The following is a 24,643-nucleotide window of genomic DNA, read 5'->3' as shown; positions in this document are numbered from 1 at the left end:
TATTAACTTATTCTTCTTCATATGGCTGATGTTGATGGCGAGCAACAACTATAATTTAACATTGAGGTGTTTTTGCCAGATATTGGCATCAGGAGTAGCAGAGCGTACGATAGTGATGACGCCTCCTTTGTATTTGTGAATCGGACATGGAGTCGCAACACGTCCCAGGGTCTGTTCTGGGTATCCACAGTGGCACATCGGAGAGTTGTTAATTGTCCACGTGCTCTTCAAGTAACCGTCATCTGCTGCCATGGTTTGTTGTGCGGGTTGTGCACCGGAAACTTCGCGGAAGATCGAAGCCAGGTGTCCTCTACGTTTTCGGGTCTTTCACGAGGAGTTTGTTTGTGACTTACGTATCGACTGCTAAGTGGGATGATGGTTTGCCTGGCTTTGTGGGAACAGATCCAGGACATTCACGTCGAGACCGAGGACAACAGAGAGACCAAGTCGGCCAAGGACGCTCTGCTGCTGTGGTGTCAGATGAAAACGGCCGGGTAAGCGGGCACTTGACCAAGTTTCATGGTCTGGTGGCATCTGCAGCTGAGGGCCCAATCTCCGCATGATGAACAGCGTCAGGCCCTCGCAAGATATCTGATATTTTGCCGGCTGTTGTGGCAAATGTGCCAATTATTCAGCAAAAAAAGGCAAAGATCCTCCATGTAGCTTTAACAGAATGTTGGGGCAAGTGCTGTTAGCAAGCCGCACACGATGGGGTGGGTGGCCAACACCATGCCTGGCTGCCTTAGTCTCCCCAGTGCTGATGTTTTACACATTGCACCAGGTACTCTTGTAAGGTTGAGTCGCCCTAGGGGATACCCAGCACCGATTCATATATTTGCCACTGTTTTTGGTCGTGAGCGGGAATTGAACTCGGGTCGCCGGGTTCGTAGCGTAACGTGCTGACCACTGCAGTACCGCTCCCCACTGAATTCAGCACAACAGGTAAACACAAACACACAGTTGCGCATATACACAAGCACACACACACTTGCAAATACACACTCAAAAGTCAGGATTGGGGTTCGTGTTATGCTTATGGTTGATGTTAGGATCAAGGTTAGGGTCAAGGTTAGTGTTATTGGGTGTTGCTGAGTACCAAGTTTGCTAGACTGGAATTCTGAGTGTTTCTGCGCTCACATCTATGGATTTTCTGTAGGCACTCCACCGTCCTTTCACACACGAATGACTCGAGCAGCAATTATCCAAGCTTCCTACACAGATCCATTCCGCAAAAGGCCGTCCCCAGACCCGAGTCGTTGAGGCCTCATAGATTGAGAGTGTTTAAAGTCCACCAAAATACATTTTACTTTGCGGTGGTTAAAATATCAGTGAACATCCATCAAAAACATTAATTGCTTTCAAAGCCCTTTCATCTACGCGCAAAATAATTTGGGAGGAATTCAATGCTCACACAGCCCCGACCTAAGTAAGCCTCGCTGCCCCCACGTACAGTGCCTGAATCCTCAAGCGACCCAGGAAAAGCTTTGTTCGCAATCGCATTCCAGAGAACTTGGCGGGCACGGTTTGTTCGGAGGGCGATTAAGCCGGCACAATAATTGCCAGAAGGCATCTCTGCCAGACTGAGTCATTGCCAGCCAATTCTTCTCAGCAGCTGCATCCTGTGGAATGAAAAAAAACCCCACACACACATGCTCTGTCCCGAATTTTTATTTTTTGGAGGGAATTTATTCTTTGTGAGGGGGGTAGATGTAATCTCTCCGTCCACTCTCCCTCGTGAGCTCTCAGCTCTTCTCTGGCAGTGTGGCCTCAGTAGACAAGACGAACGCCTTTTTGCTGCTGCTGATTTTTATTAAAATCATCATCATCATCATATTTGTGTTTGAGGTGTTTAGAGCAGATGTGTGTGTGGGGGGGGGGGGTGTTATACGTTTCGATTTACGCCCGTAAACATTGCTGCCCCCTCCCGCCCCACTGCTATGCAGCCGCTCCCTCGGAGCTGTGGAATATTATGCGTGCCACACCCTCGTGAGCCATGCGCCCAGTGTACTTGACGCTTCTCATTTAAATTATGCAGGAGCTCTTCCTAAAGTACATGCCGTACTCCCGTCGTTTTCACAAGGGTCACTGGGGTTCAGTGCAATGGTGGCTGGCCTGTACCGAGCATTGGTGCGGCCGGGACCTCACCTTAAGATTTTCTTTTATATGTTATTGTTATGTAAATAACATTTGAACACGTGGGTTTTTGCAGCCAATGTTATGACTCACAGTTGATCTCTGGGTTAGGGCCACGTCATTGTATGGCCAGATTTACGCTTGTAAAGCTCTTCACCACCTTGCAGAACTAAATCAATTAGATTCAAGTGAAATGTCGTAGCTTATTGCTGCTGAATATTGGTTGTGAGAATTGTATTTCAACTTTACAGTGAGCTGATGCACTATTAATTGGCGCATTGCTAAATACTTCCACATCGCGTGACAATTTTGTTTTCTTGACTACGTCAGGTGGTGGACAGGTCATTCGGTGTGTTCTAACACAAAAACAATTGTGCATGAAAACATAAAATGGTTAAAACTGCTAACAAATTCTAATTACGTATAAAAAAAAACTAACATTTAAATTAGCGTTTAATGACAGATATAGTGAGTACTTTTGATTTCTACACATTCCCAAAGTCCTTTTGAGCAGTACGTAAGGACTTAGATTGGTACTCGGTAAGGCTTTACTGTAATGTACTTTATTATTTTATTATTATTATTTCATGGCACTTACAATACTTGGGATCAAGGACGGTGGATGGATCAGCATTGTTGAGGAATCTCAGCTGAGCTGTTTCGCTTTCAAAGAAAGGACAGCGATGAATTGGTGTCACGCTGATTGATATCAGACGATGATATCAGAGGCATGGCTAACCATTGAACAAAGACGGTCACCGCATTGCTCGCTTTCAGATGTCTTTCTGCGGCCGTCTGGAACGTTCCTCCTCCCGATAATAAGATTGAAAACTAGTTTCTTTAGAACTGCTTTTTGTGTTTAGTTCGTTGTCCTTTCCCTGCACATCCAATTAGCATAGTTGGCGACGTACGGTGCAAAAGAAGTTCAACATACATACATGGGAGGAAGCGAAAATGTTGATATGCACAGTGCAGAGCAGATTGACAGATTCCCCCCCTTGTGAACGTGGTTTTTCCTCTGGTACTCTGCGTGTCTTCCCCCACGCGAGAAGAATACACAAGGGCCTGGCCAAACTTCCTGGGCAGGACGCTCATGAACCTCAGCAGGGCTTTCCTGGAATTACTGAGACGTGGATGGGGGAGGGGGTGGAGGATGGTGGATGGATCAGCGGCTCGGCGCGTTTTGTTTTTGCAAACGGTGAAAGCGTGCGGGTGGGCGACGGAGCGGTGCCGCTGTTGAGGGTCGTGCCGTTGACGCGAACGCCGTTGTCTTGCCCCGCAGGTACACCAACGTGAACATCCACAACTTCAGCACGAGCTGGAGGGACGGCCTGGCCTTCAACGCGCTCATCCACAAGCACCGGTGCGGCGTCGTCGTCCCCCGCACGCTCCACATCAGAATCGTCAGGATATTTTTACTGGAGGGATCCGATGAGCTGTAAAGCTCTTTTTGCGCAGATGTCGAGTCACGGGGTCGGATCGTGACAACAACAACAAACAATACAAACACACGATAGGAGTGCAAAGTATAGGAAAGGTGAACAAATCACTTGAAAAAATTGAAAAATAAAACTCCGCTATTTTGTTATCTTTCCAGGTAAAGCCCACTGAGCTATTAGCTTCATCGCAGCATCACCCGTGTCTCAATAATTATGATAATACAACTCGGAATGTATCTGCTATCCTGTGTAATAACACGACTGCTATTATGGTCAGTAAAAAAATTACACATTCGTCGACAATCCTGTGTGCCTTTACAACGAAGAGCATACAACAGGCGACGTTTCGGGCAATGGCCCCTTAATCATCGCACATAAATAGAGAGACACGAGAGACGGAGTGGACAATTCGAGTTGGAGATTGCACTTCGTGTCATGGGGCCACTTGAGAATTTAATTAAAACATATTTTCTGGTGACCACCTTTGCGACCACTATGATTGTATCCCCCAATCCCCCACCTCTGGCCTCCGCACCTGATTGGCTTACAAGTGATAACATCACATTTACCGCCCTCTTATTTAAGACCGAAACAGGAGGGGGATTTCTCCACAATTCTGGCTGTTGCCTGATGATGCTGGTTGTAATTACTGGCGAAACGTCGCACTCAGATTGTAAAATGTTGTGGGTTTACTCTCCAACACACCGGTGTGCTGCACTAGTGACGAATTGGCACGTTCTGTTTGCGTGACAAACCTTACTATTTGGCAGTGTCGGGTGGTGGCGGGTTTAACGACACATTTATATTTATGCGATCTAACCCAAAAAAAACTCTAATATGGATAACATTGGTCGCGAAAGCCTACTGCGTGTTAAACTAAATCGCATCTTCTTCTGGGGAACATCGACAATTATGCAGGATCGCGAAATACGGTTGTTTATAAAAGCCGTATAAATCCGGATTGTAATTGCAATGAGTCATTTTGGCTGAGGAGGACAGGGGGGGTGGGGAGGGGGGGGCATTCGGGTTAGGGGTCCGGTGTCTCACGAAAAGTTGAGTGCAAAAGATTTAAAATGAATTACCCTGCACGCGTGGGTGGGTGGTTGATTGCGCGTGTGTGTGTGTGTGGGCGACTGGAGCCAGGAATAATCACATTTACTTCATACGGGTGATTATTGAGGAAGCGGCTGAAAGGTTAGAACGCGTCTATAGCTTGGTAACGTGAGTACGCGCCATCCGGCTCACCCATAGTCTTGGCTAAATGGGTTACAGGCCATCGACACGAGGTCGACGGGATGTTAACTCGAGCGCAATTGGCACGGAGAGCTGATCGTCCCGGAGTGAAAGGCTCAACACTCGCCGATTATGCATAGTTCATTCTAAGGCAGTGTTATTCACTTGTGCACCGCTGCCAATGTGTAACAGCGTGGCCAAATAATGTGTCTACCATCGAGTGGGGTTCTTGTGTATAAAGGTTTACACTGTAACGTGAGATTTGGTTGTTCAACAGACTGTCATTCTTATGGATATGAGATCGGAGAGTTCGCGTAAATATACATTAGCTGCACACTTGATGCAGCTAATTCGGCTGTGACGGTCCCACCTGATGACGGAGACTTGTGTTGCCTCCGAAACGTCGTGATTTTTGTTTTTATTTTATTTTATTTTCATTAATTTTGATGTTTTACCTACGTGACTTTACCGAAAAAACCTAAGAATATGATTCCTTGCAGTCACGAAAGCTTCAAATCTAGAATTATACATTTGTCGTTAACCCACCACCACCCGACACAGCCAATTGGTAAGGTTTGTCACGTGAACAAAGCGTGTCAATTAGTTACTACTTCAGCAACACCGGTGTGTTCGAGAGTAAACCCACAATATTTACAATTTGAGTACGATGTTTCGCTGGTGATTACAACCAGCTTCATCAGGCGATTTGCCAGAATTCTGAAGATGTCTTCCTGCTTCCGGTCTTAAATAAAGTAAGGCGATGTCATCACCATGCGCCTATCAGGTGCGAAGATTAGAGGGGGAGTTAATGTAGTCATATACATTACAGTGGATTACCTTAATTTAAAAAACATCCAGTACATATTACCGGTTGGGTTAGTCACAGTTAATCAATATGAGAGTGGTAGTGGGGTTCTTATATCGAGAGAGATTTGCGATGATGTCAGTGGCATGGAGAGATGTTTGCCTGCAACGCAGAGGAATTACTTGTCGATCATAGATGTAGCACAACGCAAGTGGGGTGCATAGTTGATCGTGCGCAATGGAGTGGATTACTTGTGGACAAGAGATGACTACAAATCGAATGGTTTCGAGTCATCGTTTGCCTGCTTGGCAGTGGGGCACTCTTTCTTGGGAGATTGACGCCAAGAGCCGTCTTGACAATGCAGTGAAGTGACTAATGGACATGGGATTGACTCCACGGGCAGTACGGATGGTGGCTCGTGAACAATGCAGTGGATCTTCTTGGTTCTTTCGGTAAAGTCACGTAGAAGGGACAGCCCTGTTCTGCACCTGAGGACAGCTGCTTGCGTTGTGGCCGAAACGTCGTGGGAATTGTATTTTATTATGTTTTATTTTCATTATTTTATTATTTCCCTTCTACGTGACTTTACCGAAAGAACCAAGAAGATGAATCCCTGCAGTCACGAAAGCTTTAAATCGAAATGCAGTGGATGTGTTGCGTGTAGAGAATGCGCCCGCGTGAGCGGTATGGAGAGTTGGTAATCGTCCGCAAATGAAACAGAAACGAGCGAGCGGAGCTCTTGTGGGGAGCGAGAGATTCTACAGCGCTGGCGATTGCCCCCCCCCCCCCCCGCAGGCCCGACCTGATTGACTACGAGCGGCTCAAGAAGTCCAACGCTCACCACAACCTGCAGAATGCCTTCAACCTTGCCGAGCAGAAGCTGGGGCTCACCAAGCTGCTCGATCCCGAAGGTATCGGGGGGGGGGGGGGGGGCGATGACGATCCCTGGAGCACTCTCGGGCAACTCTTTCTCTCGCCAGCGTCATACTTCTCAGTAGACGTGTTGACGTTGGGTCAACATCGGTCGAACATTGACCCCAACGTTGGAGCAACATGAACGTGCAAACACTGGGTCGACACCGGTCCGACGTCAACCAACGTTGCTCCAGTGTTGGGTCAATGTTAGGCGAACTTTGCACCAAAGTTGGTTCACCGATCACCAACGTTGGGTCAACGTCAACCAACGTTGAGCCAAGGTTGGTCCAACGTGAGCTCGCATTAGCCCAAAGTTTGCATGTTTACTGCGATAAAATATTCAATATCATCGTCAGTAGTTGTAAGAGCAGTAAAGGTGTTAGCATCAGCAGCAAGAATAGAAGCAGTGGTAGGAGCAGCAGTGCCATTAAAGCAACTGTCATCATCGTCATCAGGCGTAGTAACATTAGTATCGGCAGGAATAACATCTTTATCATTAGTAGTAGGAGCAGTAGCCGCAACAGCATTGTCGGTAAATACATTATAATCATCATTATCATCATCATCATCATCATCCGCAGTTGCAGTAGTAGGAGGGGCAGCAGCATTATCATTGTCATCATCGAAACCTTTCAGCTAAAGGTGCCACCACTTGTACCACCGTAAGAAATGATCTTAACACATTTTCACGACTGTCATCATCGTCACCACTTGTATGAAGTTGATTGTGATGATGCTGCTGCTGCTGCTGTGCAGCTGCTGCTGAGGATAATGCTGCTAGATTTGAAGCTTTCGTGACTGCAAGGATTCATATTCTTAGGTTTTTTCGGTAAAGTCACGTAGGTCAAAATTTAAATTAATAAAAGTAAAATAAAAAAATAAAATCACGACGTTTCGGAGGCAACACAAGCTTCCGTCTTCAGGTGGAACGGTCACAGCACGATAGCTGTATCAAGTGATTAATTTTAATTTTAACCTACGTGACTTTACCGAAAAAATCTAAGAATATGATAATGCTGCTGCTGACGATGACGATGACAACAATGTCCCACAGATATCAACGTGGACCAACCGGACGAGAAGTCCATCATCACCTATGTCGTCACCTTCTACCACTACTTCTCCAAGATGAAGGCCCTGGCCGTCGAGGGAAAACGCATTGGCAAGGTGAGCAAAGGGAATTCTAAAGAGAAAACTAAACTATAAGCTATTTTTTATTTTACCAGGTGAAGCCCGCTGAAGCTATATAGCCCCTTTTTCAGAAGCGACCTGGCCACAAATGATAGTCCAACGAAGTGGCCTATCGCGTGGAAATTTACAGCATCTAAATGTGGAGGGAAAACCGGAGGACCCGGAGAAAAATCCACACGACCAGAAGAAGAACATGCAAACTCCAAATATACAGCCTGTGAAACTGAGCGATATTGGAGGTGAATCAGTCGGAGTGTACATTGTGGTCACCGACACACTCCAGTTGAGATACCGCCAATGCGGAGCGTATTGGTCACCACCTATGAAGACCAGACCTAACAGTCTTCAGTGTGTATTGTACTCTCATGCCAGGAGTACCGATTCTCGCACCTCCGATTCGCACGGTTGGCTTCGTACGGTGCGAAAGAGTTTCACCAAACACACACGCATGTTGCGGGCCTGACAATTGCTAATTTGCCTCTATCCAATGCCAACACTATGTGTGGTATTACCCGATGATTTCACGCTGCAGCCAACGTGATGCCACCCGATTGGACACACTCTTGCCCCATGACCCATCTCCCAACGGGGAGAGATCGGCAAATGAATCTCCGCACGATTTGTGTGGCGCCATGTATTTGAATGGTATCTGGTACTCATTGTGGAAGTTGGATATTGTGATCAATTATTGAATGTGCTCTCTGTGCGCGCACTGAAACGGCAGCGTGGGCAGCGAGAAGGCGCCATACCGTGGCTTACCAGGAGTAGGCGGTAGAGCAAGATGCGGGCTCCGTCTGTTCCATCTGTGTGGGATAGAGTGTTGACTCCATGGCACGTGTCGGTTTTCACGAAGTGTCCGGTTTCCCCCTCCACGTGTAAACACTCATTAATTCGAGTTTAACACGTAGGCTTTTATCGACCAGTATTATGCGTAAGAGGGTGTTTTTGTGTGTGTTAGATCGCGTAAATATTAATGTGTAATGTCGTACTCGAATGGTAAATGTTTTTGGTTGATTCTCCAACACACGGGTGTGCCGATTGGCTGTGTCGGGTGGTGATGGTTTAAAGACACATTTATATTTACGCGATCTGACCCAAAAAACCTCTATTACCTATCCACAAAACCTGAGTAATACTCCTACTACTGCATCTGAAACCCTGTGAATATCGTATATGCCGATATCTCTTGCCATACGAGTGAAGCCAACGTGGGGAGCAGTGGCACAGTGGTTTGCGCAATGCCATATGTGCCGCCCCCCCCCCCCCCCCCCGTTGATTTGAGTTTGATTCCAGGACGTGGCTAACACCGGTGGGACCTACTTGTTTATTGTAAGAAAATGTAGTGGCAGCCTACCGCGTGATTGCTGCTGCTGCCTTTCTGCTCGTCTGCGTTTCCTCCTGTCTACGAGAGCGAGCGGATACTGTGGCTGTGCATTGCAAGTTGAAACCGTTGCTGTTATTATTAGGGCGCCATGGTGGCGAGATGTTAACTCCCGCGCCTAGTATGCAGGAGCATGTGAGTCAGATCCCGACCCTGACGCCTGTTGTATATTTGAAGTTTGCGTGTTCTCTCTCCCCCTTGGTCACGTGGATTTTTTTCCGGGTCCTCCAGTTTTTTCCCTCCACATTTAGAAACACGCGTTTAGAGTATTTTGCAGCCATACATTTCCACGTGATGAGCAACTTTGTTGAGCTTTCATTTGTGATTTGCACAGGTCGCTTCTGAAAGAGAGCTATATAGCTCAGTGGGCCTTACCTTGTATAATAAAAATTAGTTTTTAATTCCCCCCCTCCCCATGCCACATAATTTGAAAATGCCCTACACATTGACCGGCGTCTGACCCGCAAAGGTTTTGGACAACGCCATCGAGACGGACAAGATGATCACTAAGTACGAGTCGCTGGCCTCCGAGCTGCTGCAGTGGATCGAGCAGACCATCATGGTGCTCAACAATCGCAAGTTCGTCAACTCCCTGACGGGAGTGCAGCAGCAGCTGCAGGCCTTCAACACCTACCGCACGGTGGAGAAGCCGCCCAAGTAAGCTCGGCTACTCGTCCACGAAGACAAAGGTCCCCCCGTGTAGCCTTAACAGACTGTTTGGGGAAAGTGCTGTTAGCGAGCATCTATGAAGGCCGGCATGGCACACGAGGGGGTGGGTTGCCAGCACCACGCCCGGGTCGCCTTTGCCTCCCCAGTGGTGATGTTTACACACCGCACCAGGTACTCATTCGAGGCTGAGTCGAACTAGGGCAGGCCCAGGACCGGTTCAGATATTCGTCACTGGTGTTGGCTGTGAGCGGGAATCGAACTCGGGTATCCGGGTTCGTAGCGCAGCACGCTGACCACTGCACTTTCGCTCCCCAAACACATACACACACATACGCACGCGCAACACACGCTTTACAGGCGTGTCTCGTTTAACGAGCGATCTTCCTACGAGAATTCGCTATAACGATCTTTGTGAATTTAGACCCATTTGTTCCCAAAACGGCGCTAATTGATTGCAGACCCTAGAGGCCAGGAAATCGCGCTGCATTTCGTATCACCGCATCGTGGCTATGAGCCCACCAACCCTGGTTCAATTCCCAGCCATCAGTGACGATAGTTGAACCAGCGGTCCTCCATGGCGCCTGCTGCTCCCTCCACCCACTAACATCACCTACCCTTCAAACAGCAAATGCCAGGCACCTGCAAGCACTGTGGTTCTTCATGGGTGGCAAGTGTTACATTTGATGTTTAATTCATTTTAAAAATTATAATTAGCATTTTCTAATGTAAAAAAAAGTTGTTCAAGGGTGGAAAATGTTGGGTGCTGAAACGTATCTCGGCTGATAAACGTGGGAGTGAGTCAATGGGATAACGACGATAGTTTTTTGTTGCTTACCGAGCAGTTTTCGCGGAATGTTTCTCGCTCGTTAAGCGAGGCGCTGCTGCGTTCTTGCGGTGCCTGCTACACCGGAAAAGGCGGGGACTATGTTATGCATCGTACTTAATCAGAGGTGCGGGGGAAGGACAACAAACTAAACACAAAAGAGCAGTTCTAAAGAATTGAGTCATCAATCTAGATGACGATTTCAAAGTGCATAGCTGCCAGTGGCTTACTAATATGGGAAGGAAGAGCGTTCCAGACGGCCGCAGAAGCGCACCCGAAAGCGCCACGCGATGCGGTGACCGCCTTTGTTCGATGGCTTCACAAAAGGGGTCGTGGGGGGGGGACTGAGTAGAGGGGTTGTGGGGGAGTGAGGGGAGGGGCTACGGGTAATCGAGGGGAGGGGCCGTGGGGGGACCGAGGGGAGGGGCTACGGGTAATCGAGGGGAGGGGCTGTGGGGGGACCGAGGGGAGGGGTTATGGGTAATCGAGGGGAGGGGCTGTGGGGGGACCGAGGGGAGGGGTTATGGGTAATCGAGGGGAGGGGCTGTGGGGGGACCGAGGGGAGGGGTTATGGGTAATCGAGGGGAGGGGCTGTGGACAATAGACCAAATCTTGATTTGAAACTTTCATGACTGCAGAAATCCATACTCTTTGGCTCTTTCGGTAAAGTCACGTAGGTAGAAAATAATAATGACCTATTATTTCCTACCTACTGAAATAAACAAAGAGTATGAATAGACCAAATGTGCAAGGCCCCACAGCCGTTGTGCTTGGCACCGAGGAGTTGAGGCGTGCGCGAGCGACGTCGCGACGCGGACTCCGGAGTTCCACCCCGCACTTGGCGTGGGGCGCTCACGCGGGGAGCGTGGCGGTGCGCGGCGCAGGTTCATGGAGAAGGGGAACCTGGAGGTGCAGCTGTTCACGATCCAGAGCAAGATGAGGGCCAACAACCAGATCGTGTACACGCCGCGTGACGGCAAGCTCATCTCCGACATCAACAAGGTGAGGTCACAACGGCAAAGCGGCGTCTCTGCTCCCCTGCTGAGCTGTGGCACCTCCGATTAGCGTGTTTGGCTACGTGCGGTTGCGAAAGAAGTTCAACGTACGTGCATGGACACACGCATTGCAGAGACCGAGCGGGAGAATTCGGGTCCGTGAAGCTTGTCTCGTGAGATAAACAGATTCCTGCGGAGGGAGCTGGTAGGAACGTTGGGTTGCTTGGTCAATGGCCAGGGTCAACGACGGCGTGGTGTATTCTGCAAATATGCCCGACTGCGAGGGCGGGCACAAGCCGGCGTGAGTAGGTTAAACGTTGAGTTTTTTAAGGGCACCACGGGGTGACCAGCCCCTCCCCACCCAGCCCCACCCCTCCCACCCTCCACCCAGCCCCACCCTCCCCACCCAGCCCCTCCCAACCCTCCCCACCCAGCCCCTCCCCACCCTCCCCACCCAGCCCCTCCCCACCCTCCCCTCCCCACCGAGCCCCACCCTCCCCACCCAGTCCCTCCCCACCCTCTCCTCCCCACCCAGCCCCTCCCTCCCTACCCAGCCCCTCCCTGCACGACGGACACAATAATCCCCTGTGGGCTGGTGTAACCAGGAGGTTCCTACCAGTATAAATAAACATGAAAGAGAGAGAGAGAAGAAAGGCCTTTCTGGCAATAAATACAGGAGGTGTTCAGGCGTTCAAACACGAAGTAGACACTCATAACAAGGCATCAAAATGAACACTGGTGGTGGTGCGCGTGGCCTCCTCTGCCCAGGCGTGGGAGCGGCTGGAGAAGGCGGAGCACGAGCGGGAGCTGGCGCTGCGGGACGAGCTCATCCGCCAGGAGAAGCTGGAGCAGCTGGCGCGGCGCTTTGACCGCAAGGCGGCGATGCGCGAGGCCTGGCTCAGCGAGAACCAGCGGCTCGTCGCGCAGGTGAGCGCCGCGCGGGGCCGTCGTTTGGGTGGGTGGGCGGTGTGCAGAGGTCGCAAACGGGTTTTGATTCCTTACCCGTACCCGGCCGCACCAGAGTCGCAAATGGGTACCCGTTCCCTACCCGTACCCGTACCCTACCCGAAATGAGTGACAAACGTTGACTCACCAGTGACTCACGGCCTACCCGTACCCGTACCCGGCCGCACCAGGGAGCGGGTATCGGGTAGGGTACGGGTATCGGGTATCGGGTACCCGGTTGCGACCTCTGGCGGTGTGGCGCGGTGGGCACGGGGGTGAGTCGTCAGGGCCCGGCCTAACAGATTGAAATGGGGTGTAGAATCTGAACATTTGTTTGTACCGGAGAAAATCCTATGAGCTGTAAAGCTCTTCTTCACAGATGCGCAGTCGGGGCGGGTTTAGAACATTTAGGACAAGAAACGATGCAAAAACACGATAGGAGTGCAAAGCATATGCAAGGTAAACACATCACTTAAGAAAAAAATATAAATTAAACTAAATTACTTTTATCTTACCAGATATAGCCCACTGAGGTTGCCCACCCTCTCGCTTGTGCGACCCCTCCCGATTTAAGTGGTGGGCCGCCGATATTTTAATCCTTTCAACCGATGCCGATCGTTCAAAGCTAATTGTACCGCTTCATCTAATTATAGAAGGAAAGAAATGTGATTCAGTTTGTGCTTTGAATATCGCTATTCTGTAAAAGGTTATTGAGTTTTTGTTAGGAGGCAGTCTACCGTGTACATATCGATAGAGCTGGCAGGTATGCCCCTTGTTCAACTTCCTCTCCCATCTCCCTTTAGCCTGGCATCTGGGCGTCTCCGGCCCATGGGGCTGTGACACTGCTGCTAGGGGAATGGAGCTGTTTGTGCAGGATGTCAGATTGGATGGCAACGGGTGGCACTCGTAGGTTTTAGCCATCATCATCATCGTCGTCGTCGTCGGTTCATGTGCAGGAGTGAAGTGGATCGTAGCGATCTTCAGATCAACAACGGCTGATGACAACGATGATGACGACGACGATATAGATTCTAAATGAATTTTTATAAAACTAATTTTTCGTGTTTAGTTGCCATTCCCCCCCACCACCACCCCTCCGATTATCACGGTCGAATACGTACGGTGCGAAATAATTTCAACAAACATGTGTACGCGGTGAAAGTGGCGACGAAAGCCGACGCATCCTCTCCGCCCTTCCCGACCGGTTCCCCCCCCGCAGGACAACTTCGGTTTCGACCTGCCGGCGGTGGAGGCGGCCACGAAGAAGCACGAGGCGATCGAGACGGACATCGCGGCCTACGAGGAGCGTGTGCTCACCGTGGTGGACGTGGCGCGCGAGCTGGAGGCGGAGGACTACCACGACGTGCGGCGCATCACGGCCCGCCGGGACAACGTCCTTCGCCTCTGGGACTACTTGCTGGAGCTGCTACGCGCCCGGCGCCGCCGGCTCGAAGTCAACTTGGCGCTACAGCGAGTCTTCCAGGAGATGCTGCACATCATGGACTGGATGGACGAGATGAAGGTGCTGTTGAAGGCGGAGCTCCATGTTACCCGTCGCCATTGTTTCATGTATAGCCGCGATTTTCTAATAATATCCAGCCTCGCTATCCAGGGCCTCTGGCGATTCTGGCTATCGGAAATAAAAGGGACGCTCCGTCGGCGAGATGTTAACTACCTCGCCTGGTGTGCAGGAGGTTGTCACGGTTCCATCCCGACTCTGACCCCTGTTGTACATTTGGAGTTTGCGTGTCTCTCTCTCTCCCCGTGATGGTGTGGATTTTTCTCTGGGTCCTCCGGTTTTTCTCTCCACATTTAGAATCAACATCACGCGTTTTGAGTATTTGGCTGCTATCAATGTCCACGTGATAAGCCACTTCGTTGAGCTGTCATGTGTGGCCAGGACGCTTCTGGAAAAGAGCTACAGAGCCTTACCTGGTAAACTAAAAATAGTTTATTGTAGTCTTTAGTTTCAAAGCAGGTTAGAGCTTTGGCTCACAGCATTTACCAAACAGTCCCAATGATAATAAGGATGGAAGAGTAGGCCAAATACCCTACGGAAGGAGCTCTCTTCAGAGCTCCCTCTCATGGAGGCCCTTCTGCCAGCGGTGGCTGCACCTATTTATTTATTTATTTATTACCTGTGGGCGGATTGTACGTTGAACTTCTTCCGCACCGTACGTAGCCTACCGTGCTCATCGGATGTGCGGGGTGAACGACACCAAACTAAATACAAAAAGCAATTCTGAATAAATGAGTTTTCAATCCAGATTTAGAAGTGCATGAGAGACGTTGACGATACCCTTGGAGTCACCCACGAGCGATACGCCCCTCAGGACACCCGACCTTCCCTGCACGCGTGTTCCAGCGGGGAGGACGCCAACACGTGGGCGATCGCCTGGAGTCCGTTTCACCTCCATCCCTGCCCTCCCCTCCCTCCCTCCATCCCCTGCCTCCCTCCCCCCTCCCCTCCCTCCCACCCTCCCTCCCTCCCTCCCTCCCACCCACCCACCCACCCTCCCTCCCTCCCTCCCTCCCCTCCCCTGCCTCCCTTCTCTCCCTCCCTCTCTCCCTCTGCGTCTCTCTCCCTCCCCCACCCCCCCACCGGGTCTCTGTGCCACCGCCAGGTGCGGCTGCTGTCCCAGGACCACGGCAAGCACCTGCTGGGCGTGGAGGACCTGCTGCAGAAGCACGCGCTCGTCGAGTCGGACATCGGCGTGCAGGCGGAGCGCGTGCGCTCCGTCAACGCCACCGCGCACAAGTTCGCCGACAACGACGAGGGTAACGACGAGGGTACCATCGCGGGGCGGGGGGGGGGGGCAGGGGATCGGGAGGTGGGCAGACCACGGCTGGGTCCGAATGTCCTTCGGTGACGGTTGGTCGATTGTAAAAAAAAGCAATCCATACATATTCTTAGGTTTTTTCGGGAAAGTCACGTAGGTAAAATTTTTTTTAATTAATAAAAGTAAAATAAAATAAAAATCACGACGTTTCGGAGGCAACACAAGCATCCGTCTTCAGCTATCGTGCTGTGACTGTTCCACCTGAAGACGGAGGCGTGTGTTGCTTCCGAAACGTGATTTTTATTTTATTTTACTTTTATTAATTATTTTTTTTTTACCTACGTGACTTTACCGAAAAAAACCTAAGAATATGAATCCTTGCAGTCACGAAAGCTTCAAATCTAGAAGCAATCCATACACTCGACGTTTCGGGCATTGGTCCTTCAGGCATGTGCTATGATAAAGGGATGACTATGGCATCGAGCCACTTCTCCTTCTCGTCGATCCACAGCTTGTAGGCGTCCGCATCGCTGTGTGATAGATGATGTGTGTGTGTGTTGAGTTTTGTTGTAAAGATGTATCAAGTGAAAAACTCACTTTTGAGGGATGAAATGTTCACTCAATGAAGGCAAAGAAAGAGCAAATAAAAACGTTTTTTAAAAACAACAGTTTTATTAACAACTTCGTTTAACTCACGGTCGAGAAGTTCGTCAATGTCGCCTGAGACACGCGGCGCCTGCTTTTTGTGCGAGCCGATTCCACAGTTTAGGGACCGAGGCAGTTTTGACCTACACAAAAATATATATATAAGGGTCCATACAAAAGGTTCATTGCTTTATAAAAGCCAATTTAATGATTAATTGATGCGGATTTTGATACAGGCATGCATTGTCACCGCATCTGAGTACGTGTGCAAAATTTGGGATTCATTGGACAACAGGAAGTGGACTAAATTTCTATTACCAGTTTGACCACGACACAAGAATCAAGTTAAGTAAAACCGTTGAAAAATGAAGTTTGCAGAGATAAATTCAGGAGCTCTGTGTAAACATATCTTCCCTCCATCTCTTCCTCGCCTACCTCCCTCCCTCCCTCCCTCCAATCCCTCAACTCCCTCCCTCTACACCCCCCCTCACTCCCACCAATCTCTCCACTCCCTCTCTTCCTCGCCTCCCTCCCTCCAATTCCTCAACTCCCTCCCTCCGTCGCCTCGCTCCCTCCCTCCACACCCCCCCTCCCACTCCCTCCAATCCCTCCACTCCCTCCCTCCACCCCCCCGCCACTCCCTCCAATCCCTCCACTCCCTCCCGCGCAGCGTACAAGCCGTGCGACCCGCAGATCATCCTGGAGCGCGTGGGCCACCTCGAGTTCTGCTACGGGGAGCTGGCGGCGCTGGCGGCGGAGCGGCGCGCCCGCCTCGAGGACTCGCGCCGCCTCTGGCAGCACCTGTGGGAGCTGGAGGAGGACGAGGCGTGGATGCGTGAGCAGGAGCCGGCGCTCGCCTCCGCCGAGGTGGGGCGCGACCTCACGTCCACGCTGCGGCTGGCGGCGGCGCAGCGCGCCCTCGAGGACGAGATGAGCGGGCGACGCGCACGCTTGTCGCTCACCGTGGCCGGCGGGGAGGAGCTGGCGCGCCAGGGACACCCGGGCGCCGACCGCATCCGTGCGCGCTCCGCCGAGGTGCAGGCGCAGTGGGCGCGCCTCGAGGACCTCGCCAGGCTGCGGCGCGAGCGGCTGCAGGTGCGGGGGGGGGGGTGGTGGGGGCCGTGGGGGCTGTGTCTTCATACGAGTGTTGGTGGTGGATCGGAGGGGGAGTGGCAGTGTGTGTTACGTGTGTGTGTTAATACGTGTGTGTGTACTAATACGTGTGTGTGTGTGTGTTGATACGTGTGTGTGTGTTAATACGTGCGTGTGTTAATATGTGTGTGTGTATTAATACGTGTATGTGTGTGTTAATATGTGTGTGTATTAATACGTGTGTGTGTATGAATACGTGTGTGTGTGTGAATACGTGTGTATGTGTGTGAATGTGTGTGTGTATGTGTGTGTGTATGTGTGTGTGTCTGTGTGTGTGTGTCTGTGCGTGTGGGGAGCGGTGGTGTAGTGGTTAGCACGCTGCGCTATGAACCTGGCGACCCGGGTTCGATTCCCGCTCACGGCCAACACCAGTGACGATTATCTGAACCGGTCCTGGGCCTACCCTAGGTCGACTCAGCCTTAAATGAGTACCCGGTGCGGTGTGTAAACATCGCCACTGGGGAGACAAAGGCGGTCGGGCGTGGTGCTGGCCACCCACCCCCTCGTGTACCGTTCCGGCCTTCATAGGTTCTCGCTAACAGCACTTGCCCCTACAGTCTGTTAAGGCTATACGGGGGACCTTTGTCTTTTTGTCTGTGTGTGTGTGTGTCTGTGTGTGTGTCTGTGTGTGTGTCTGTGTGTGTGTGTGTGTCTGTGTGTGTGTGTGTCTGTGTCTGTGTGTGTGTGTGTGTCTGTGTGTGTGCGTGTGTGTGTGTGTGCGTGTGCGTGTGCGTGTGCGTGCGTGTGTGCGTGCGTGCGTGTCTGCGTGTCTGTGTGTGTGTGCGTGTATGCGTGTATGCGTGTGTGTGTGTATGTGTGTGTGTATTAATACGTGTCTGTGTGTGCACGTGGCTCACGCGCCGCAGGAGGCGCTGGCGCTCTACCAGTTCCAGGCGGACGCCGACGACATGGAGGCGTGGATCGCCGAGGTGTTCCGCCTCGTGTCGAGCGACGAGGTGGGCACGGACGAGTACTCGACGCAGGCGCTCGTCAAGAAGCACCGCGACGTCACCGAGGAGATCGCGCAGCACCGGTAGGGGCTGCGCACAGTACGCACAGCACACACGCAGCACGCACAGGACACACAGCACACACAGCACACACAGTACACACAGCACGCACAGCACACGACCAGCGCACGAGGGGGTGTTGTGGCGAGCACGACGGCCGGCCGCCTTTGTCTCCCCGGCGTCGACCCTTACGTACCCGGCACCAAGTTGCAAAATTTTTAAGGTCGAGTCGACCTAGGGGAGGTCCGCGACAGGGTTCAGATATTTGTCAGTGATTGTTGGCCGTGAGCGGGAATCGAATCGCCACCGCTCCCGAAGGCGCAAACGCACGCACCCTCGCACGCACGCACCCTCGCACGCACGCCCCCTCGCACGCACGCACGCACCCTCGCACGCACCCTCGCACGCACGCACCCTCGCACGCACGCACCCTCGCATGCACGCCCCCTCGCACGCACGCACGCACCCTCGCACGCACCCTCGCACGCACGCTCCACAGGTGCGCACACCGCACGGCGGTCGCTTGAGGAGGTCTCGGACGTAGCTCTGCCGCTCTCCTGAGAGACCCGCATGCGCACCGCGGCTCGTGACCGTGACGCCGACAGCGCGGTCGGGAAAGAATTCTCTGTAAAACGCGAACAAAGCACACGCACCACCACCACCACCGCTCCCCACGGTTGACGACGCGCGGTTTGTCGCCCCCCCCCCCCGACCCTCCAGGTCGGCGCTGGACGGCCTCTACGAGATGACGCAGTCGCTGCCGGCCGAGGCGGCCAACTCCCCGGAGATCCGCGACCGCCTGGAGACGATCGAGGGCGAGTACCGCGACCTCGTGGAGCTGGCGCTCGTGCGCAAGCAGCGGCTGCAGGACGCGCTGGCGCTCTACACCATGTACAGCGAGGCGGACGCCTGCGAGCTGTGGATCGACGAGAAGGAGAAGTGGCTTGACGCCATAGTCATCCCCGAGCGCCTGGAGGACCTGGAGGTGGTGCAGCACAGGTGCGGTCGAGGGCTCGTCGCGGGGGAGGGGATGCTGGCGGGAGTGAGATGTGCTCTCTCTCGCCTGGTATGCCGGAGGTTCGATCCCTGACGCCTTTTTTATACAGTAAAAGCTTGGATTGCGAGTAACTTGGTCTGCGAGTGTTTTGCAAGACGAGCAAATTTTTAAAAATAAATATTAATTTGATAAACGAGCGAGGTCTTGAAATACGAGTAGTACGTGTATACGCTTGTGTGCCGAGCGTCACGTGATCACAACTGATATACGAGTGCTTTGATATACGAGTGCCTTGGATTAAAAACACGTTTCCGGAACAAATTATGCTCGCAATCCAAGGTTTTACTGTATTTGGAGTTTGCATGTTTTCTCTCTCTCTCTCTCCCCGTGGTCGCGTGGATTTTTCTCCGGTTGTTCCATGTGCATTTAGAATCATGCGTATAGAGTATTTGGCTGCTATGAATTCCCACGCGATAAGCCACTTCGCTGAGCTATCATTCGTGATAGCCAGGTCGCTACATAGCTTAGTGGGCTTTAACCACCTGGTAAGTAAATTCAGTTTATTTTAGAGGAGCCACTTTCCTCGTTTCACCCCTGGGATCTTGGGTGCACCGGGGTTTGCTTAACCCTTTCACAGTCGGGGTCCCCGTCTGTTGTGGCGAACCTTGCGATGCCCTCCGGTGGTGACCGGTCCCGATGTTACGCGTGAGCGAGCTATGAATGTGGGTGTGGTTTGCAGGCCAAGCACGCGGTATGTCTGTTGCTGCCATCTAGTGGCAAAATCTGGAACATTATGATTACAAGGACTCGTCTACCAACGAACATTTGACTTATGAAACTTTCAGGGATACGAACAAACCTCTCCGTATGTCCAGTTGCCTGTTCGAATCGAGAGTCGTAAGTTCAACCGCCGCACAGTGGATGGCGGCGGTGGCATCTACATCTGCAGAACGTAAGAACCAGTGGCATCTACAGGAGATTATACAACTTTTAAAGTACATGCTGTAGAACATGTTAGGAAAAGACAGGAGTAAAGGTGGACTTACGAACAAATCGACTTACGAACAGACCTCTGGCACCTAACCCGTTCATAAGTAGAGGAGTCCCTGTACTGCAAATAGGGACCACGGGTCAAAATACTACAAATTTACACTGGCCGAGTTCATAGGTGGCTGACTGCTGCGTGACGTACAGTCGGAAAGCACGTGGCCGTGAAGGGGTTCAGGGATTTGTCCCCGCGAGGATGCCCCGGGACTCATTGGTGCTGCCCTGGCTGACACGGCTGTCACTGGGCATCATTGTCATCCCTGTTGTTGGAAATATATTTAAAGTGTAATTCTTTTCAGCCTCCATGGTATGAACAAGTTGCATTCTCCAACTCCAATTCACTCTATTTCGCTGGCCTTAACATGTGCTTACAATCATTCGCCCGGGACATTGCCTGTCATGTATTTTTCCTCTTAAGGCGTTATTGACGAACGTGTTGACTCTCATAACAATTGAGCAACGTGGCGGAGAAAGGTGGGTGCACGTCACGCCGCATGCTCGACTTCAACAAATTATCGTCATACGTCCGTTGTGCTGGTAATAACAACGGCGCTGTGGTTCGAGCACCGTCGGGGTGAAAGGTCGCGGAGTCTGGATGCCGGTTGGCCGTCGACTCAGCCCGTCATCCCTCCGTTTGGCGTCCCCTGTCCGCCGACGCGCAGGTTCGATAGCTTGGAGCCGGAGATGAACGGGCAAGCGTCGCGCGTGGCCACGGTAAACGACATCGCTCAGCAGCTCGCCAACACGGGTCACCCGAGCGAGGGCGACGTCCGCCAACGCCAGGACAACCTCAACAAGCGGTGAGCAACGAGCGGCTGCCCCCCGGATGAGCCGGGTCACCGAATTTTCCCGGGAGGCTCAACTCGGGCGCGTAGGGAGCTGCTGGAGCCTTCCTCTGTCGGCCCCGCCCACTTTTAAATATCCCCCCGCCCACTCAGCCACTAGCCCCACCCACTTCAAATAGCCCCCCCCCCCACTCAACCACTAGCCCCACTCACTCCACATAGCCCACTCAGCCACTAGCCCCACTCACTCCACATAGCCCACCCCCACTCAGCCACTAGCCCCACTCACTCCACATAGCCCACTCCCACTCAGCCACTAGCCCCACTCACTCCACATAGCCCACCCCCACTCAGCCACTAGCCCCACTCACTCCACATAGCCCACTCAGCCACTAGCCCCACTCACTCCACATAGCCCACTCAGCCACTAGCCCCACTCACTCCACATAGCCCACTCCCACTCAGCCACTAGCCCCACTCACTCCACATAGCCCACTCAGCCACTAGCCCCACTCACTCCACATAGCCCACTCCCACTCAGCCACTAGCCCCACTCACTCCACATAGCCCACTCCCACTCAGCCACTAGCCCAACTCACTCCACATAGCCCACCCCCACTCAGCCACTAGCCCCACTCACTCCACATAGCCCACTCCCACTCAGCCACTAGCCCCACTCGCTCCACATAGCCCACCCCCACTCAGCCACTAGCCCCACTCACTCCACATAGCCCACTCAGCCACTAGCCCCACTCACTCCACATAGCCCACTCAGCCACTAGCCCCACTCACTCCACATAGCCCACTCAGCCACTAGCCCCACTCACTCCACATAGCCCACCCCCACTCAGCCACTAGCCCCACTCACTCCATATAGCCCACTCAGCCACTAGCCCCACTCACTCCACATAGCCCACTCAGCCACTAGCCCCACTCACTCCACATAGCCCACTCCCACTCAGCCACTAGCCCCACTCACTCCACATAGCCCACTCAGCCACTAGCCCGACTCACTCCACATAGCCCACTCAGCCACTAGCCCCACTCACTCCACATAGCCCACCCCCACTCAGCCACTAGCCCCACTCACTCCACATAGCCCACTCAGCCACTAGCCCCACTCACTCCACATAGCCCACTCAGCCACTAGCCCCACTCACTCCACATAGCCCACTCCCACTCAGCCACTAGCCCCACTCACTCCACATAGCCCACTCAGCCACTAGCCCCACTCACTCCACATAGCCCACTCCCACTCAGCCACTAGCCCCACTCACTTTACATAGCCCACCCCCACTCAGCCACTAGCCCCACTCACTCCACATAGCCCACTCCCACTCAGCCACTAGCCCCACTCACTCCACATAGCCCACTCCCACTCAGCCACTAGCCCCACTCACTCCACATAGCCCACCCCCACTCAGCCACTAGCCCCACTCACTCCACATAGCCCACCCCCACTCAGCCACTAGCCCGACTCACTCCACATAGCCCACCCACTCAGCCACTAGCCCCACCCACTCAGCCACTAGCCCCTCCCACTCAGCCACTAGCCCCATCCACTCAGCCACTAGCCCCGCCCACTCAGCCACTAGCCCCACCCACGCAGTAAGTGGCCGCCTCGCTCTTTCTAACGTTGGCTCATGCTCTTTTTTGTAAATCCCTATTTTTGCATCGATCCAAACCCTCGTTCCTCCGGAGTTAATAAAATGAGTACCAATTGTGTGAAGCCAATAGTGGTTGTCCTATGGAAAAACTGATCCCTGTCATAGCAATGGGGAATTTGCACCACGGCTCAGAGCCACCAATGGAGATGAGAAATGCCTAATGGGGTGACCGATATGTAAAAAAAAAAATTAATTTGCATGAAACTCGATTTCTCGGTGGTAAATAAAATCCACCGATCAGTGTCTTCGTCCAGCCCCTACGAATCTCAAAAACATCTGCCGTCTCAATTAGCTCTTCAACGATGAAAACTTTTTCCCAAAAAAACTCTCTTTCCCTCCGGGCTGCGGTTTATTTTTCTTCCGTTGGACGCGTTGCGGCACGGCGTGTCGCACCGCAGGTGGGCGCTCTTCCGCGAGCTGGTGGAGAGGAAGAAGGGCGGTCTCTACTCGGTGCTCAGCATCCAGAATTACTTCTTCGAAGTGACCGAGACGATGGCCTGGATCCGTGAGAAGACCAAGGTTTGTCCTCCGATCCCACGAATGAGCGATCGAGTGAACGAGCGAGCGAGTGAATGTCCGCCCACGGCTCAAATGGGATAACCGCACAACCCGACGGTTTCCCTCTACTTCGTCGTGTGGCCGATGTTGGCGTAGAGCAACGACTGAGCGAGATGAATTGCGTCAGGGGCGGTGGCGTCGCTGTGGGTGATGCCTCCGTTGTTTCACGTTGCACAATGCCGGATTCGTTTTTAGTTGCCCATTTGCCCATCATCGAGTAACGGCACGTGCCATGGTTTGTGCGGATGCGGTTACTTCACACCAGGTACAGCCCAACAGGCGACTGGTAATAATAGACAGTCAGTCACTTACCACCTGGCACGGGCTGATAAGTTACTCTTATATTTTGATTTCATTTGAAAATATTACAAATTCAAATCCTGCTCATAGCTCTTCATCCCTCCAGGGACGATACAATTAGTACCACTTTCATGGGATGTCGAGTGGTTATGCCATCGGAGTGACTGGCTCCCGCCATAGGAATACGGAGTTGCTGTCAGTTTCTCAGAGCGACCGATGGACATAAAGTGCCATCCCATGCACATTTTGAGCAGGGAAGAGATGACTTTGACTCGATTGAGCCTGAATCTTTTTCAAAATGTGACACAAATGTTCCTCGGAGTAAAGTTCACACCTGTGGCAAAGGTCAGCCCAGAAGGCTCGCCGTCTCATCAGATCTCGGCCACTAAGTAGGCTTGAGCCCTGGATAGCGTCCCCATGGGCTAACGCCGTGCTTCAAAGGCGACAGAGGCTGCTGTGGGGGGGCCTACGTTGTAGGCAGCAGAGTGCAGTTCGTAAAAAAATGCATTGTTGCACTGCACTTCAACGCTCCCACACCTACGCTTTCGCCGACCCGCAACTGATGAGCGCGGTGAAGTACGGTCAAGTATCCCCCCATGGGGATGCCCTCGCCCAACGGTGGATCGACGCCAGGCGCCGTACACGTGCAACGCACGTGTCAAAACGAGCGCTGATTCTTGCGCGCGATCGACTCGAGCGCGCAGCCCCGCACGTCGAGCTCGCTCCGTTGGGAGCCGATCTCGAGCCGATCTCGAGCATGTCTCCATCGCGGCACCGTCCGATCGGCCGTCGGATCGTCGTGAACCCAGGGGGCCTAACCTCGGGGGAAGCCTCCTTTCTGCGACGCATTTGGAGCGCGGTGGATGGTGTGGGCGGTGCCTTCATTCCCCGCGCGTTCCTGACGAGGACGATGATGATGATGATTGGCCGACGACCGACTCGGCAGTGGCTTAGAATCCGACTGCGTGCTTCGTTTGGGCCCCCAGGTGATCGAGCTGACCGCCGAGCCGGGCAGCGACCTCGCGGGGGTCATGGCCCTGCAGCGCAAGCTCACGGGGATGGAGCGCGACCTCGCCGCCATCCAGGTGCGACGGGGGGGGGGGCAGGGGGAGTTGGGGGAAAGGCGGGGGGAGTTGGGGGGGGTGTCAGGGGGAGTTGGGGGGGGCAGGAGGA

The 24,643-nt window shown here is 52.6% G+C and overlaps 1 protein-coding gene across 6 annotated transcripts in view; it reads left to right on the top strand.

The window, feature by feature from the left end:
* The window catches only part of LOC144937220 (spectrin beta chain, non-erythrocytic 1-like), a 197,520-nt gene that overhangs the window by 131,965 nt on the left and 40,912 nt on the right, over positions 1-24,643 (top strand). For all 6 annotated transcript variants that reach the window (XM_078864582.1, XM_078864581.1, XM_078864580.1 and 3 more), the window contains 15 exons: positions 403-494; positions 3,416-3,496; positions 6,406-6,521; positions 7,580-7,692; positions 9,567-9,754; positions 11,474-11,591; positions 12,353-12,511; positions 13,749-14,051; positions 15,154-15,307; positions 16,625-17,049; positions 17,973-18,139; positions 18,837-19,115; positions 20,823-20,960; positions 23,011-23,131; positions 24,457-24,555. In XM_078864582.1, coding sequence (XP_078720708.1) covers positions 403-494; positions 3,416-3,496; positions 6,406-6,521; positions 7,580-7,692; positions 9,567-9,754; positions 11,474-11,591; positions 12,353-12,511; positions 13,749-14,051; positions 15,154-15,307; positions 16,625-17,049; positions 17,973-18,139; positions 18,837-19,115; positions 20,823-20,960; positions 23,011-23,131; positions 24,457-24,555 — 2,553 coding nt within the window. The remainder of the gene's footprint in view (positions 1-402; positions 495-3,415; positions 3,497-6,405; positions 6,522-7,579; positions 7,693-9,566; positions 9,755-11,473; positions 11,592-12,352; positions 12,512-13,748; positions 14,052-15,153; positions 15,308-16,624; positions 17,050-17,972; positions 18,140-18,836; positions 19,116-20,822; positions 20,961-23,010; positions 23,132-24,456; positions 24,556-24,643) is intronic.

The sequence above is a fragment of the Lampetra fluviatilis genome, chromosome 18, assembly GCF_964198595.1.
Source record: "Lampetra fluviatilis chromosome 18, kcLamFluv1.1, whole genome shotgun sequence".
Taxonomy (NCBI): Eukaryota; Metazoa; Chordata; class Hyperoartia; order Petromyzontiformes; family Petromyzontidae; genus Lampetra; species Lampetra fluviatilis.
This window is presented reverse-complemented; position numbering and strand designations above follow the sequence as displayed.